This window comes from Amborella trichopoda, chromosome 5, assembly GCF_054954075.1.
Source record: "Amborella trichopoda isolate Santa Cruz 75 chromosome 5, AtrichopodaSantaCruz75HAP2 v2.0, whole genome shotgun sequence".
NCBI lineage: Eukaryota > Viridiplantae > Streptophyta > Magnoliopsida > Amborellales > Amborellaceae > Amborella > Amborella trichopoda.
Window position 1 is genome coordinate 12,814,640 of NC_142340.1, and position 16,409 is coordinate 12,831,048.

The window sequence follows — 16,409 nt, forward strand, 5'->3', positions numbered from 1 at the left end:
TTCTATGAACCACTTCCAGATGTTGATTATGGGGCTTTTGCATGAACCTATTTTGCTCGTCTAATTGCAAATGATATATCAGGAGGACTAATTATAATAAAATCAAGGGACCCACTAGACCGCCATTCACAGTAGGGACTTCAAAGGGATCTCCATGCTTTCCTCAAGCTTTGTTCTTTTTCCATAGAGAATATAATCAATTTAGACGCTAGCATTTTCTCTTTCAAAAAGAACGATGTGGCAATCCTACATTATGACATACATACTTATCTTTCCATTTAGAAATCTAGAGAACCAGATAGAGAAAAAAATCCCTATTGAGAAAAGCATTCTTTACATATACATGAACAAGGTCGGTAATCTTCTCCTTTTATCTATCGATGGAACACAAGGAACTTTCATTGCTTTTTGCTAAAGAAGTAAAGGTCTCCTCACAGAGTAGTCCACGTTCTTGGGTGAAGCCTTTAGCCACAAGACATTCTTTGTACTTCTCACTGGATCCATCTATCTTGTGATTTATCTGGTAACTCATTCACACCTTAGTACTCTCTTCCTGGTATTAGTGGTAACAAACCCAAAATTTGATTTCCTTACAAGGTGTCCAACTTATCTCGCATGGCCCTTTGAACTAGGTGAATCACCAATTAACAAGGTTCTTTTTCTGAAAAAAATGCCAATTTAACTCTACATAAACTCCACCCTATCTTCCTTTAGAAAACTGCTGAACTAGCAAAAAGGGTAGCAGCCCTCTTGGAAATCCAAGTTCTCAACTCGTACCCTATGCATCTTCAAAGACTCGGACTTTGCTTGGAACTCATCTAGAACTTGTGACTAGCCAACTCAAAACTCGATTGTGGCCCATCAGATCTTCGTAACGACGATAATATGAGAAACATACAAAAAGAAAAATATACAAAATAATGAAAATTCATAAAAATAAATAAAAATAAATAAAATAATAATATAATGGTTTAAGCCCCATCTCCTAAACTTATGAACTAAAAGTGGTGGAAATAAAAAACAAAAAAACAACAAAATAAAAAGGAAAAAAAGGAAAAAACTGATGGCTGTAAAACCCCCGTAAATATACAACTTCATAAAGTCATGGAAAACTCAACAAGTCCATGAGGAGACTTGACGTTAATCTCATAATGAGACTTGGCCAAGTTTCTCAATTTCTTTTGGTTTCTTCCATTTTATAATTTCTATAACTTCACGAAACACAGGATTGGTCCAAGTCAAGTCAAGTCAACTTAGGTGAATCATGTGTCTGAATCCTCAAGCATCACATTTTAGGCCCTCTTACCTTATTCTCCTGTTTGACTTTTTGGGAAGCACAACACATCACCAATGAATCATTTTAAGAGGATTTAAAGAAAAAACCTATAGTAGGTTTAATGATGGTCATGGCACAAGATATTCTTGGCCCCATTTTGGCAGAAGATGAATTCTCTATCTTGTCAAATGGGCATAAGAAGAGCCATCCACATGAGTTTAACTAGCAGTGATCCAAATGCACACTAAGATGTTTTCCCGCTCCTTATTTGAATCTGTATCATAAGTCTCTTGACATGAAGTGGTGCAATATGCATAGTTGTTAGAATCCTACAGTCAAGTTAAGAGTCAAATTTTAGAAGTTTTCACTTATCTGCTACTATTTACATCTAGTGCCTTTTCAACCAATTATGTGATGAGTTTACATAAGCTAGATTCATTCGTATCTCATGCAAAATTTTGACAAGAGTTGAATCCTTAGCCATTCAAGTGATGGACTTTGCACAATTTGCATGGTAATTGCTGAAAATTGGACACCATCTTTAACTGCCTGTGATAGATATAATGTCCATAATGGTCAAAAGAGATACTCATGCAACTCCATTTCCATATGGACAAAAACAACATAATCCATCAAGGGGTTGATAGTGGCATTTTGGGCCACATTATCCTACTAGAGAAGATAGTTACCGAAATCTCTCTCCCAAGGCCACGATTCTCATTTGGAAACCCGATTCCAAGATTTCGACAAGGAATCTTCATGGAATCCATTTCTGTGAAATCAAGAATCTCGATTTGTTATATAAAAAATCTCAATTCCAACACTTATGGAATCTCGTTTCTAATATTTATTTACTCTTGATTCCTTAATTGTTGAATCTCGATTCTACATTTATTTTATTGAATCTAGACTCCACATATAATGATACTCGATTTGGACGTTTTCGAATACAGATTCGCGAACATCAAGCACTACGGGTTGTAGATGTAAGAAACCACAAATTAATCAACATCGAATCTTGATTCCACCCTCATAGAATCTCAATTTGATTTTTTTGGAATCATAATACCACAAAATCAAATACTAATGTTGTAGGTCCACAAATATATGACTTATAGATTGGTTACAATATTTATGGATCTCAATTTGAGTTATTTGGAAACCAGTCTCAAGACCATCGTCTCCCATAGTTCATATGTGCGCCGAATAATAATCTGATGAACTCATTTTCTAAGTATTGGTTCCATAAATCAACTTACGAATGCAAATGTTTAGAGTTAAGTTCTTAACAAGTATCATTTCAATGTCTTTTGTAGGTAAAAAAGGTAAGCATAACTTCTTTTGCAGGTAACAAAGGCAAGTATAACTTGCACATTGAAGCATTAAAATTAAGCAAACTTAGGCCTTGCAACGTTAAAAAATCAATACTCCACCCCTTCACCCGCGATATCAAAGGCACATACTACACAACAGACAACACCACGGCACAAACAAAATCCCATTTTGAATTATAATAATGAAATCAAAATCATATTCTAAAAATACATGAGACAATATTTGTAATGACCCTAAATTTTTGGAACTGAATAATAATAATAATAATAATAATATAATTAATAAATAAAGTAAAGATTAATAAAATAAAGATAAATATAAGCATGAAGTGAAGTGTCATAAGATAGCATTATAAGAAGATGATAGGTCTGTAACTTTTAAATGTCTAGATAGTTGTTTTTGTACCCTTCATATCAGCTTTGACTCCTCAATAATCATTGGTCGATAACTTATAGCTTTTCTTAAAATGTTTCAAAACAACAATTTGTTAAATATTCGGATGGTCCAATTTTAAGGTCCACCATCTTTTGCTTCTAATTTTTATAAGAAGGTTGGTTCTTACTACCTCTTACATGGCATATTAAACACCCCCATTTGATTTTTTATTGACACCTCTTAACTAAGGTGTTACAAAAGTCTCTTCCTCTCTTATACAAAAGTCTCTCCCTCTCTTATATATATGGATAACCTAAGTAATCGTTTTACATGTATACATTCTTCAAATGTACTTCTTGTAGTCCTGATTTCTTCATGAACGTAACAAGAGGTGAATTATAAACCACTTCCAAAATACCTTCATAATCCTTCCACCAGCTCATGAAACTGCTCTTCTGCAAGAATATCTCACAAGAAAGCGCTCTCTCTCTCTCTCTCTCTCTAAGCGCTCTCTCTCTCTCTCTCTCTCTCTCTCTCTCTACTCAGACCTCTACCAAACATAGTATTCATCTAGCTGAATTTTAGATACCGTAAGTTGACTCTCTGTATTACCTAAGGTTCGTGGATGATCATCCCATGGGCATATTGGCATCATGAAAGTAAATGATGATTTAGTTTTATGTGTAAGTGATCTCATTTTCCTGAAACATAGTTATTTGAAAACTGGTATTTACGCTTTCAAAAAAATTGCAATATTTCCGTTTACTGTTATGAATTTTAGATACCATAAGTTCTATGTGTAAGTGATCTCATTTTCTGTTTACTGTTATGAATTTTAAATACGGTAAGTTCTATGAATAAGTGATCTCATTTTCCTGAAAAATAATTATTTGAAAACTGGTATTTATGCTTGCAATAAAATTGTAATATTTTTGTTTACTGTTATGAATTTAAGATACCGTAAGTTCTATGTGTAAGTGATCTCATTTTCCGCTTACTGTTATGAATTTTGGATACCGTAAGTTATATGCGTGAGTGATCTCATTTTCCTGAAAAATAGTTATTTGAAAGTTGGTATTTCCGCTTTCAATAAAATTGTAATATTTTTTTTTACTGTTATGAATTTTAGAAACCACAAGTTTTATGTGTAAGTGATCTCATTTTCCGTTTACTGTTATGAATTTTAGATACCGTAAATTCTATGTGTAAGTGATCTCACTTTCCTGAAAAATAGTTATTTGAAAACTAGTATTTCCGCTTTCAATAAAATTGTAATATTTCCGTTTGCTATTATGAATTTTTCATACCGTAAGTTCTATGTGTAAGTGATCTCATTTTCCTGTAAAATAGTCATATAAACTGGTATCTTCTGCATTTAATTGCAATATTTCCATCTATCATTATGTTTTTTCTGTCTATTATTAAGAATTCTAGGTAGTTGAATATTTAATATTTGAAACTAGATTTCCATAAAGAGCTCTTTTGTTGTTAATTGACTATGTGTAAGTGATCTCATTTTCCGTTTACTGTTATGAATTTTAGATACCGTAAGTTCTATGTGTAAGTGATCTCATTTTCTTGAAAAATAGTTATTTGAAAACTGGTATTTCCGCTTTCAATAAAATTGTAATATTTCCATTTGCTATTATGAATTTTTCATACCGTAAGTTCTATGCGTAAGTGATCTCATTTTCCTGTAAAATAGTCATATAAACTGGTATCTTCTGCATTTAATTGTAATATTTCCATCTATCATTATGTTTTTTCTGTCTATTATTAAGAATTCTAGGTAGTTGAATATTTAATATTTGAAACTAGATTTCCATAAAGAGCTCTTTTGTTGTTAATTGACTATGATCATGTTAAATTTCAAGAATGTCTCTCAGAACTACAATCTTTCTGAAATTATTGCCAAAAATGTTTGACTGGTTATTTATAGAAATGTTAGTGAAAGCGATTACTATAAAATACTTCATGTGAATTCATGTTAATGATTTCAAGGATATTTAGAATATACGATATTGTTGCTTCTTGATGTTTAAAGAGTTTCAGAGATACTTTAAGTATACAAGTGGACTCATCCGGTACGCCGGTGAGATATAAGTGGACCTATCTGGTACGCCGGTAGGAATTAAGTGAACTCATCTGGTACGTCGGTAGGAATTAAGTGAACTCAACTGGTACGCCGTTGAGGTATAAGTGGATCTATCCGATATGCTGATAGGGATTACGTGGACTCATCCGGTACGCCGGTGAAGTAAGAGTGGACCTGCGGAGATTAAATGGACCCATCCAAGAAGCTGGTGGGGTATATAGATGACCTACGTGGGACGTCAGTTGGGTATTTTGTGAAATCTTTTGGAATTTGCATTTTTGTTAAAAGATTTAAATATGGACTTCCTCATATTATTTCAAATATGCATGTGAAATCTTTTGGATTATATTAAAATGTGTATTTTTTAATTCGGAACAGTTCTCCATGTATACTCTTTCAAGAAAGCTCCCTCTCTCTCTCTCTCTCTCACTCTTCTTGTGAGATATTCTTGCAGTAGAGCAGCTTCATGAGCTGGTGGAAGGATTATGAAGGTATTTTGGAAGTGGCTTATAATTCACCTCTTGTTACCTTCATGAAGAATCAGGACCACAAGAAGTACATTTGAATAATTCATGCATGTAAAACGATAACCTGGGTTATCCATATATATAACAGAGAGAGACTTTTGTAACACCTCAGTTGAGAGGTGTCAATAGAAAATCAAATGGGGGAGTTTAATATGTCACTTAAGAGGTGGTCAAATCCAACATCCTCATAAAAATTAAAAGCAAAAGATGGTGGACCTAAGGTCCATCCAAATAAAATTGGACCATCCAAATATTTAACAAATTGTTGTTTTGAAACATTTTAAGAAAAGCTATAAGTTATCGACCAATGAATATTGGGGAGTCAAAGCTGATATGAAGGGTACAAAAATAGCTATCAAGACACTTAAAAGTTACAGACCTATCATCCTCTTATAATGCTATCTTATGACACGTCATTTCATGCTTATATTTATCTTTACTTTATTAATCTTTACTTTATTTATTAACTATTAACTATTAACTATTATTATTATTATTATTATTATTATTATTATTATTATTATTATTATTATTATTATTATTAACTATTAACTATTAACTATTATTACTATTATTATTATTATTATTATTATTATTATTATTAACTATTAACTATTAACTATTAACTATTATTAACTATTATTAACTATTAACTATTAACTATTAACTATTAACTATTAACTATTCACTGTTAACTGTTAACTGTTAACTGTTAACTGTTAACTATTAACTATTAACTATTAACTATTAACTATTACTATTACTATTACTATTACTATTACTATTGAGCCTTGGAGTCTTAGTCCCTAAGGGAACTATGAGAGTACTCATGATATTGGGTCTAAGACTCCAAGGCTCAATAGTCAATACATTGACTTCAAATCTAAAGACCCCTTCTAAGTTATTAAGGCACGGGACATCGTTAATGTAGGAATCTTGATTCTAATGGGGTTGAAACTCGATCGCATAGGGTTATAGATCTCGATCGCCAGGTAGGTCGAAACCCAATTCCAAACTGATATGAATCTCAATTCCAAATATGTCAAAAACTTGATTCCAAATAAATCTGAATCTCGATTCTACATATGAAGGAATCTCAATTCTATATGAGTCGATTCCAAATAGGTTACAAACTCTATTCCAAAGAGGTTGGAATCTCGATTCCATATATACATGGATCTCGATTCCACTTAAGTTGAATCTCGATACCCAAAAATAGGAATCTCGTTTCCCGCAATTCCCCTTGTATTGACGTTGATTATGAAAACAGGAATCTTCACTTGTCGTGGCTCCGCAATTCCAATTCCCAGAAGGACTCAGAGTCTCTAGTGTTTCCAACAACTAAGCTTAAGACCAATGTTATTAGACTGGATAGATCATTAAACGATAAGGGCAATGGTCTGGAAAAACTATAAAATATTGATCAAAACCAGTCTACACCGTTTTGAACCAGCCATGTAGTTGGTTGAACAGGCAGGTTCAACAACGGTTTTAACTGGCGCAAACAGGTTTTGACCAATTGTCGGTATAATAATCAAACCAGGCTAATTCTAAGTGTAGTTCATGGTCCAATCAGTCGGACCAGCTGGTCCAATCCAATCTTTGTACATTGCTTGAGATCATTAGGCGACTTCGTTTCAAAAATTTTCACAAGGTTTTTGCAGGTTTCTAGATCCCACATGAAACCAAGGCTTGGCTCACCTGGAAGTACGAGAAGGATCTTTGATACAACAGACCCTAGTAAGAATCTAACATTTTGTATAATAATTAAGAAAAAAAAAAAAAAGTTGACAATTTCTCCTTCGCTTGCACAACACTATTGAGATTTTAAACGTTACTCTTCTTTTCTTTTTAAAGCAATGAGGGGCGTAAGGAATAAACTATTGGTGAAGTGCCCTCATGATTGACCATGTCATACGCATATGGATCGGAAAAAATCGCAAACAAAGAATATTGCTGATTTTGTGTTGGTGCAACTCAATCCTTTCTTTTAACTGTTTTAAGGACATCACAAAAACCCATGAAAGTTCTTCATCAAAACTAATTAAAAAAAATACAATGTACAAATGTTCTGCATAGTTTGATTTATATTGTTGATTTCTTGCCTCCCTTGTGACAAAGTCTCCCATTGGTTGAAGTCAATTTTCACATGATACTTCAGAATTCTCTTTAGTCCCAATTAAACCTTGAGGGTCTAGCTCTGGATATCCAAGTAGAATAGAGACAGATATACAAAATTAAAAAGACCAAATAATATACAAAAGGGAGGACCTGGAGGCACAAGATGGTCTCACTTTCTTTGAAGGATAAACGCCCTTGACTTGGCATATAACCCAATATGAAAAATTGAGTCCCGGTGAGTATACTTGTAGGATACAACCAACACGGAAAAATCTGTCATAGGTTCTCTAAGTTGCTTTCCCAAAGATCTTCTAAAATCATAGTTGTTCTCTAATTTTTACAGCTAAAATGGGAAGGAATTGGGAAGCTTCTATTTGACACTAATAGCTTCAAAGACCAAGTCCTGGATTTGAAAAAACCTCATAGTCAGGTTTCTTCGACCCTTCGCAAGAGAAAGAGGAACTATGAGAGATAAAAAGAATGAGTTTATAAATCAACCTTCTGTAAAAAGGAGGGTTTCATCCTTTATATATAAACAACGGTTTAATAAAATAATATACATTAAAAAACTTACATGTCACCTTTAATGGTGACACATGGCAAAAAAAAAGGCGGAGGCAAGCCTTAAATGATGGACCCATATATAGTTGCCTCCCATCTTAAACGGAAGCTCACCACGAGCCACGTGTGGCTGCCTTCCATGGAAAGAGAAGGCCACACATGGCATCCAAAAATGGCCACTAATGTGGCCCAATCATGTTTTCTTGCAACCGAACTTGCAAGTTCTCTTGTGGCAAACTTCCCAGATTACTCAAGCGAAATTCAAAAAATCATCTTAATTTTTTTTCTATGAGATCCGAAACATGGTCCAAACAAACTATAGAAACCCCCAGTTGTTTTGAATTTACACAAATATATAATAATGCCCCACCTATTTCTAAATAACTGGTTTAAACAATTTTCTCTCTCTTCAAATTCAGGAAGGATTATGCATAAGTAAAGGTATCTCTTAAACTTGAACCTCCATGTATATGGAATGCCTACCAGGATAGCGAGTGAAAGAAAATCAAACTATGTCCATTATGATAAGCCTCCCCACATGCCATACATTACCCTTCAACTAGTTGTTATTTCCTAAAAGGCTTGCACTTTAAAGGCCTTGAGCCCATTCCTGGGTTTCATTAGTGCATTTGGAGAACACTTAATTCTCGCATGAAGCAGCCTCGATATCTTAGGACCTTATAGACCGCTCTCTAATGTTGTTGACCTGGGTTCTAGTATATATACCCAGCTGGCCCATAGTAAAGGCTATATCAGGCCTAGTACAAGACATTACATATATTATACATCCAATGATTCTTGCACAATCCAAATGGGAAACAGGACCTTCACAATTCTTGTTGAGTTTAATATGAGAATCCTAAGGGGTCAAAAAACCTATCTCCTCCCCTCCAAAGTTCGTTAGATCTTATATAAAACACTGCCCACATTGTCCGGGCTTTCACTGCCCTAAATTACACAAGGTTTGACAGGCACCCATTCTTGTTCCCTTCTTCCCCTCGGGGTAAGGTTTCCACCACCACTCAGGCAATTACTCTTTCATTTTGCCTTAGAGGTGGACCAATTGACCCTCATTAGAGCACAGGAAGGTTCCTACGGGCCTACAACCTTTCTTTTCCGATCCCAGCTTACTTACTCCTTTCTTTGGATTGCTATTGCGCCTCTCTTCTTGTCGGCATACCCTCAAGGGCATAGTCAGTTGACTTGGTTTCTTTCTTGGTTTGAAAGGGTCTTTCATTTCTTGTGAGGCCCTATGCTCAACAAGGACTAATAGGGGGCTCTCAAGAGAATAGTCTATATTAAAAATGATCAAATCTTTTGAGCACTTTCTCTACATAATGGCAAAAGTATAACTAGTTGCTTTCCTCACTAAGTTGATTCTAAGTATCACATTAGCTTGCCTTGTGTTTTCCATATTAAATTCAGAAGAGTATGAGTGATCCATATACAAGCAAATAATAACCTCAACATCATAAACTCGAGCGTACACACATGTACCCCTATGATAAAATAATGGTTGAGGTTTGTATAAGGTACTCACCTTATATTATCCAAGTAAGGTACACCTCTAAATTTTGCCAGAAGATGTGATTCCGATATTGGAAACCTTACAATGGCTTGAAAATCTAAGTTCAACCTTAATTATGAAATTTAAAATTCCAAATACTATGAAAATTGAGCAAATCTATAAACACTTGAAAATAGACAGTCCAGAAAACTTGTTACAAGATGCACAAGTAGTTTTAGGATTTGAAATTCTTTTGTTTTAATATATCCACACATTTCGAGATCGAGATGATCAATTGGAAGGTTTTTTAACTTCGGAATACTCTTTTCCATAAGATTTTTGAAGTGCACCTTACTTCTATATATAAGGTTGCAACCTAATATAAACTTTTTCCTAAAATAATTATATTTAAATTTTTCATGACATTATTTAGGTGCTTGTTTCAATCAATACAAAACGACGTCAATGCAATGAAAAATCAAATGGTAGCTATTCGAGCGAATGGTACATGGGTGTCAAAGAAATCGACAACTTCATTTTGATTAGAACCTTTCACAACCAGTCTTATTTTATATTGCTCAATAGTACCATCTGCCTTAATTTTCTTTTCGAATATCCTGATACCATAAGGCTTACCACGAGGAGGTAAATCCAAACTCCAAGTATTATTTACTAGTAATCCATCTCATTGATGAGCACCTCCCACCAAAATGGAGCATCGCGTGAGGACATGCATCTTGTAAACTTTTAGGTTGTTCTTCAATGACATACATCTTTTAAGTTATGTCCAAAATCAATTGTTTCCCAACTCTTTTACTTCTCCTGGGTTCTAAGTCCTCAGGGTTTTCATGCTCATCAATTATACATTTTCCATGACATTCCTCGTATTCATTACCGTGCTCTCCAATAAAAGGGTGTTCAAAATACTCTGCATCCTGGACTCCACAATCACACTAGATTCAAAGTCCAGAAATGTATAGGCTTCTCCTAGTTTAGCGTAGCCCATAAAAACACACTTAATAGATCTAAGTTTGAGCTTCTTAAGGTCAAGGAGTCTTACCAAGGCTAACGACTCCAAACCATGAGAAATCCTAAATAAGGTTTCCTTCCTTTCTGAAGTTCATATGATGTAGGCATGTAGCATTAGATTTTGAGTATGGCAATCTACTAAAAGCATAACATGCTGACACTAAAGCCTCTCCCAAAAAATTAGCAAGATGGTTTGAATTAATGAGCATGGCATTCACCATAAAGATAAGTGTGTTATTTTCCTTTTGGCTAAAGCATTCTATCATGGTATGGGGCAGAAAATTGGCGCTAATTCCATTATTTCCACAATGTTTAGTGAACCTAGTGTGTCAATCACCTCTGAAAACCTTAATTTTCAAATTTATTGGTTTTCAACTTATGTTTTGTATATTATGAATTCATCAAATACTCTATCTTTGTTTCCAATCAAATAAAAGTAAAAAAGTATCTTGAGAAATGATCAATAAAAGTAAAAAAGTATTTCTTCCCACCACAGATCTATATACATCTCTCAAATCACAAACATCATTGTGTATCAATGCCAATAATTTGAAACTTCTTTTGGATTTAGGGAAGCGTTCCTTGTGATCTTACACAGTACAGGCATATCATATAGAGTGTTCTCCAAATTCTCACTTTTCGGGATAATGTCTAAAGCATTCACTTTCTTCAAAGCATAAAAATTAATGTTGGTGTAATCTACCATGCCATAAAGAAATAGGCAGTATATACACAGAAGAAGATTTATGCGTTTCATTATTTACATTGAGCTTAAACATGCCTACAGAGGCATATCCCATACCTACAAAGACACCATTCCTTGACAAGATGAACTCGTTGAACTCAAAGACAAGCTTAAAATCCTGTTGATTTAAAAGGTATATGAACATTAAATTTCTCAGGACTTCGAGAGCATGATATACATCCAAAAGGGTGAGAAATTTTCCAGAAATGATTTTAGTTCTACTTTCCCTTTTCCAACAACGTTGGCAAAAGAAGAATTGCCTAGACAAAGGACAATTCCATTCCCACCATTTCGTATGCTCTAAACATGCTATTAGATATATATCTGGTCGCTCTTAAGTCCACCCACCATTATATAGTGCCCTCCTACTACATTTACTTTGGAAATCATGACAACATACTTTTCTTCAGACACATTAACTTGATCTTGCTGCTTCTTTCGAAGCCTGCAGAATTTCCATATTTGAAAGGGTTTTCCACAAAGTAGCATACCATAAATATATTTCCTTTGTCCTAAGTGATCTTTGGCTTGTTTTCGGACCTTTAATGACATGTGCTCTAGCAACCATCCGTGACGTGTACACTTTCAAATCTCGGATTCCGGTCTCCTCTTTGATTCTCAGATGAGTCATTAGATGCCCCAAGCTCAAGTCCTCTAGCTTATATATCAGAGTTTCTCTATAGTCTTCCTAAGTGGGCAGCAGTTTGTTTATTATCACACCATGTGGAAGGACTAATCAAATTTGACACCATTGGATGCATGTTCATTGGCTATAGTCTGAAAATATGGATTTGAGCCAACAATGATCTCTCCTTTGTAATCTTAAAATTGACTTCTTTCTTTCAGCATATTTTTCTTGTATTATGCCTCCAGAGCTTCCCATAGGTCTTTGTTTTTGGCATTCCTGAGTAGATAGCAAACATGGCATTCTTGAGTAGATAGCAAACAAGAATTCACTTGAAGCATTCAGGATATGCCCTTTGCACGTGCAATCATCTTCTTTATACTATTGTATTTTTTCTAATGATTGGTAAATTGTGCCATTGTTAGCCTAGCAGGGTCTGGCTAGATGATGATCCATTATTCTGGTTATTTTCAGTATGAGAAGTTGTAGGACTAGAAGGGGCAGCACATGTTTCTTTGGTACAGAGTCAACCCTCAAGGTCCTCGACAAATAGTAGACCATGGACTATCACCTTCTAAATTTCACACCATCACTACATCACAATCTCACTAATCCTGGCCATCTCAATTTACCTTTAATACTTTGAAATTGTTGGTTTCCTGCTTACCTTGTAACAAAATTTCGGCATAATCTCACCTTGACTGAAGTCAATTTTCACATGATATTTAGAATTTTCTTTAATCAATTAAACCCCGAGGGTCTAGGTCCCAGTATCAAAGTAGAAAGGAGAGATATATACAAAATTAAAAACACCAAAGAAAATATAAATGGGAGGACCTGAGGCACAACATAGTCTCACTTTCTTCGAAGTACTAAACATCCCCGACTTGGCGTATAATCCAAGATGAAATCAGGTCCCGATAGGTATACTTACAGGATACAACCAGAGCTCGTAGGTTCTCTTATCTGTATTCCCAAAGATCTTCTAAAGCATAGCTATTATTTGATATTTAATGCCAAATTGGTAAGGAGCTTCATACACTTTGATTTGACACTAATACTGTCAAAATCCAACATTTGGATCTCAAGAAACTCATAGTCAGGAATTTTGACCCATCAGGCATAGAAAGAAGAACCGAGAGAGATAAAAAGAACATGAAAATCAACCCTTCTGCAAAATGGAGGGCTTTCTTCTTTCTATATAAGTATAGGTTTAATAAAACAATGTATATTCAGAAAATTAGGTTTAATAAAACAATGTATATTCAAAAAGTTATGTACATGTCATCTTTAATAGTGATACACGGCAATAGAAAAGGGGGGAGGCCAGCCTTAAATGATCGACTCACAAGTGGTTACCTCCCCTCTTAAAGAAGAGCTCACCACAAGCCACATGGGCTGCCTCCCATTTAAAGAGAACCCCACACATGGGATCCAAAAATGGCCACTTCCGTGGCCTAATCATCCTAATTTCCTCTTTTTAATTTGTTTTTTTATGAGATCTGAAATATGGTCCAAACAAACCATTGAAATGTCATTATTATTGTTTGATATCTCCCATGGGACTTGTGCTGTCAGTTTTCTCATTCACCCTAGTCTTTCTCATACCAAGCCACTTTCAGCATCATGCAGAGCACATGAGAGCTACAAGTGTGATACAACAAAGAAACCCATCTCATAAATTCACCAACACCTCAATAAGTAAAGGATTGCTAGGATTAGCACCAAATAAGAACGAATGTTTTATTTAACTAAAGGAAACACAAAGGTTGTTTCTTTTCTATAGCTAGATGAATTTAATATGTTGGAACATATATAACCATACAAAGCCAGTGAATAGGCATTTTCAGCCGTAGTATACACTTTTTGGCCCTACCTTCAAAACACCCAAAAATGCATATGGTTCCCAAAATTCAGAGTTCATACTAAGTTGCATGACTCCAATCTGAATTCCATCCTCAACGAGGACCCATATTTAACTGTGGGCATAAAATTTAAACAGGAAGTGGAGTCCTGGAGATCCATTGACCACATTTCAACTTGGCTTGCTTCTTGCTAATGCCCATCGATTGTATAGTCCAAGCTTGTCAGAAACCGCTCAAATGACTAAAACAACATCTCGGTAACCTTCATTGCTTCTCTGTATTATCTGGCAGTTGCTTGCCTCAGCCAACGAAGTCACATTATTCATAAATTAGGCAGTTCATTATAACAAGGATACGCACTTCACTGCAACAAGGATCTATCAACCCAAGTTTGATACTTCCTATAAAGTTGCTATCAAAAAAATCATTGCCTATTTCAATCACACCCTACTAATTATCCATCAAGTTCTCCAGTTTCCACTTCACGTGCGATCCGAACTTTCACAGCTTTTAAACTTGCGAAGCCAAATTGGTTATGAGAAATGACAACAAAGTGTTGTAAAACAAGGAGGCCTCAAACAATGTATCAAATTTAATTATATATCCTATCCCATTTTTATCCCATCCCCTCTTCACAAGCAATAAATGGACTGGACAATCTCTCTCATCTCCCAACAAGCCCTGCAAAGATGAATATTATGCCAGAGAAGACAAAAAGAAAGAACACAGATTAAGGCCATCCACTTTGATTTCCTTACTTCACCAGCGCAAGAAAGAAATGCCCCATGGAAACAATTCCCACACGAGTTTCCACTGCACCAAGAAAATAATAAAGAACAAATTGAAAAACATATAAACTGAAAATTCTGAATATACGCATTGGATCTCACAACATGAGATACCCAACATTTTGAAATAGTCGTTTCCTAGCAAGCTTCTGATCCCTAGCATAACTGATTCTAACTCCCAGACATTATGAGAGATCTCTAAGAGTGAATCAATCAAAAAAGTTGCCATATCAACAGTGAATTTATCAGAAAGTTGTCAAGAATATTGCAGAAATCTTGCTTCTTCAATATGTTTCACATAGATGTCTCGCACTGGTCCAGATTTACAGTTGCTCTATCTCTACAAGGAGCAAAATTAAGTGCAAGGTTGAGGCTTACAATGCAGCAGTTCAAATTCGAAACACAGAGAAAAACATCAAGCAAATGCACATGACAAAAGTTTCTCCAACCCCAAAGAGAAGGAAAGTATAATAAGTTACCAAACTAAAAACCGTAAAACCAGGAAAAGGGTACCTGCTCGAGTGTCAAAAAACAAGAAGGTGAACATCAACAGAAGCAGCACCAGTATCAAAGCAACAAATTTCCCTCTCTGCTTCATTCTCATATTGTTTGTCAACAGAGACAAAACCCATGAAGGAACAAAGAGGAAGCCCCCATCTTTGTCCCCTAAGCAACGCCTGTTGAAGCTTTACCCCAGAGAAAACAAGAACAGAGCATCGCCCTGAAACTTCAAAACTTTTCCCCCTCTCTCTCTCTACCCACCTAACCTCTCCTTTAGACCCATAACTGCACAAACAAACGCCTGAGAGATGGGGGCAACAAAAAATCAAATAAAATGAACACCCCACCAAAAAAAAGGTGCAGTAGTAATTATAAAAATGAAAAAAACAAAAAAAACAGAATGAAGAGAGAGAGAAATGTGCAGGAGAGAGAGAAACCAGCCACTGGAGGAGACAATCAGTGTACTTAAATGGCTAAAAAGCTGGGATAGATCACATGTCTTTAAGAAATATAACCACTGTGTGGCAGAGTTTATAACGTAACTTCCTGGGAGCAATTCTCATAAAAGTTGAGGAGAGGTGCCTAGAGAGAGAAAGTAACGGCCATGAATGAATTACGATTACACTGTAACTTCCACTAATGAGTTCATTATCCATTAAAGTGAGCTGACCTCCAGATCCTAGAGAGAGATGGGGGCAAAGGATTTGGGGGAGATTTGTCGCCGACAACTTTCCTATGAAAGGTGACTGTACCCATTAAGATACAACGCCATTTTCTTTTTTTAGGGGAAATCAGACAGAGATTTAGATGCCAGGTTAGAGAGAGAGACGCCAGGTTTGAGCGAGAAAGTGATGCCAGGTTAGAGAGAGAGGCCAGGATAAAGAGAGAAAGTGATGCCCGGTTCGAAACATGAGAAATTATCCTATATGACCTCTTCGACCCATGTATATAGGATATTGTACGACCTTATACGATCACTATTAAATTTATCTCGGATCTATGGAAAAATCAAGTATACATTCATATGATAATTGTTTTGAGATCCGTATCAGTTTTTGT

At 35.3% G+C, this 16,409-nt stretch overlaps 1 protein-coding gene across 13 annotated transcripts in view; it reads right to left on the minus strand.

The window, feature by feature from the left end:
• LOC18443583 (receptor-like serine/threonine-protein kinase ALE2) overlaps positions 1–16,203 on the minus strand; it is a 39,123-nt gene extending 22,920 nt beyond the window's left edge. For 10 of the 13 annotated variants that reach the window (XR_016056013.1, XR_016056012.1, XR_016056011.1 and 7 more), the window contains exon 1: positions 15,363–15,853. Coding sequence is in view for 6 of the 13 variants with exons in the window: in XM_088867507.1 (XP_088723633.1) it covers positions 15,363–15,453 (91 nt within the window). In the remaining 7 variants the exon portion in view is untranslated. Of the gene's footprint in view, positions 1–15,362; positions 15,979–16,020 lie in introns of those variants that run through there. The other 3 variants (XM_088867505.1, XR_016056014.1, XM_088867502.1) reach the window with 3 other exon arrangements.
• Positions 16,204–16,409: the final 206 nt, after the last annotated feature.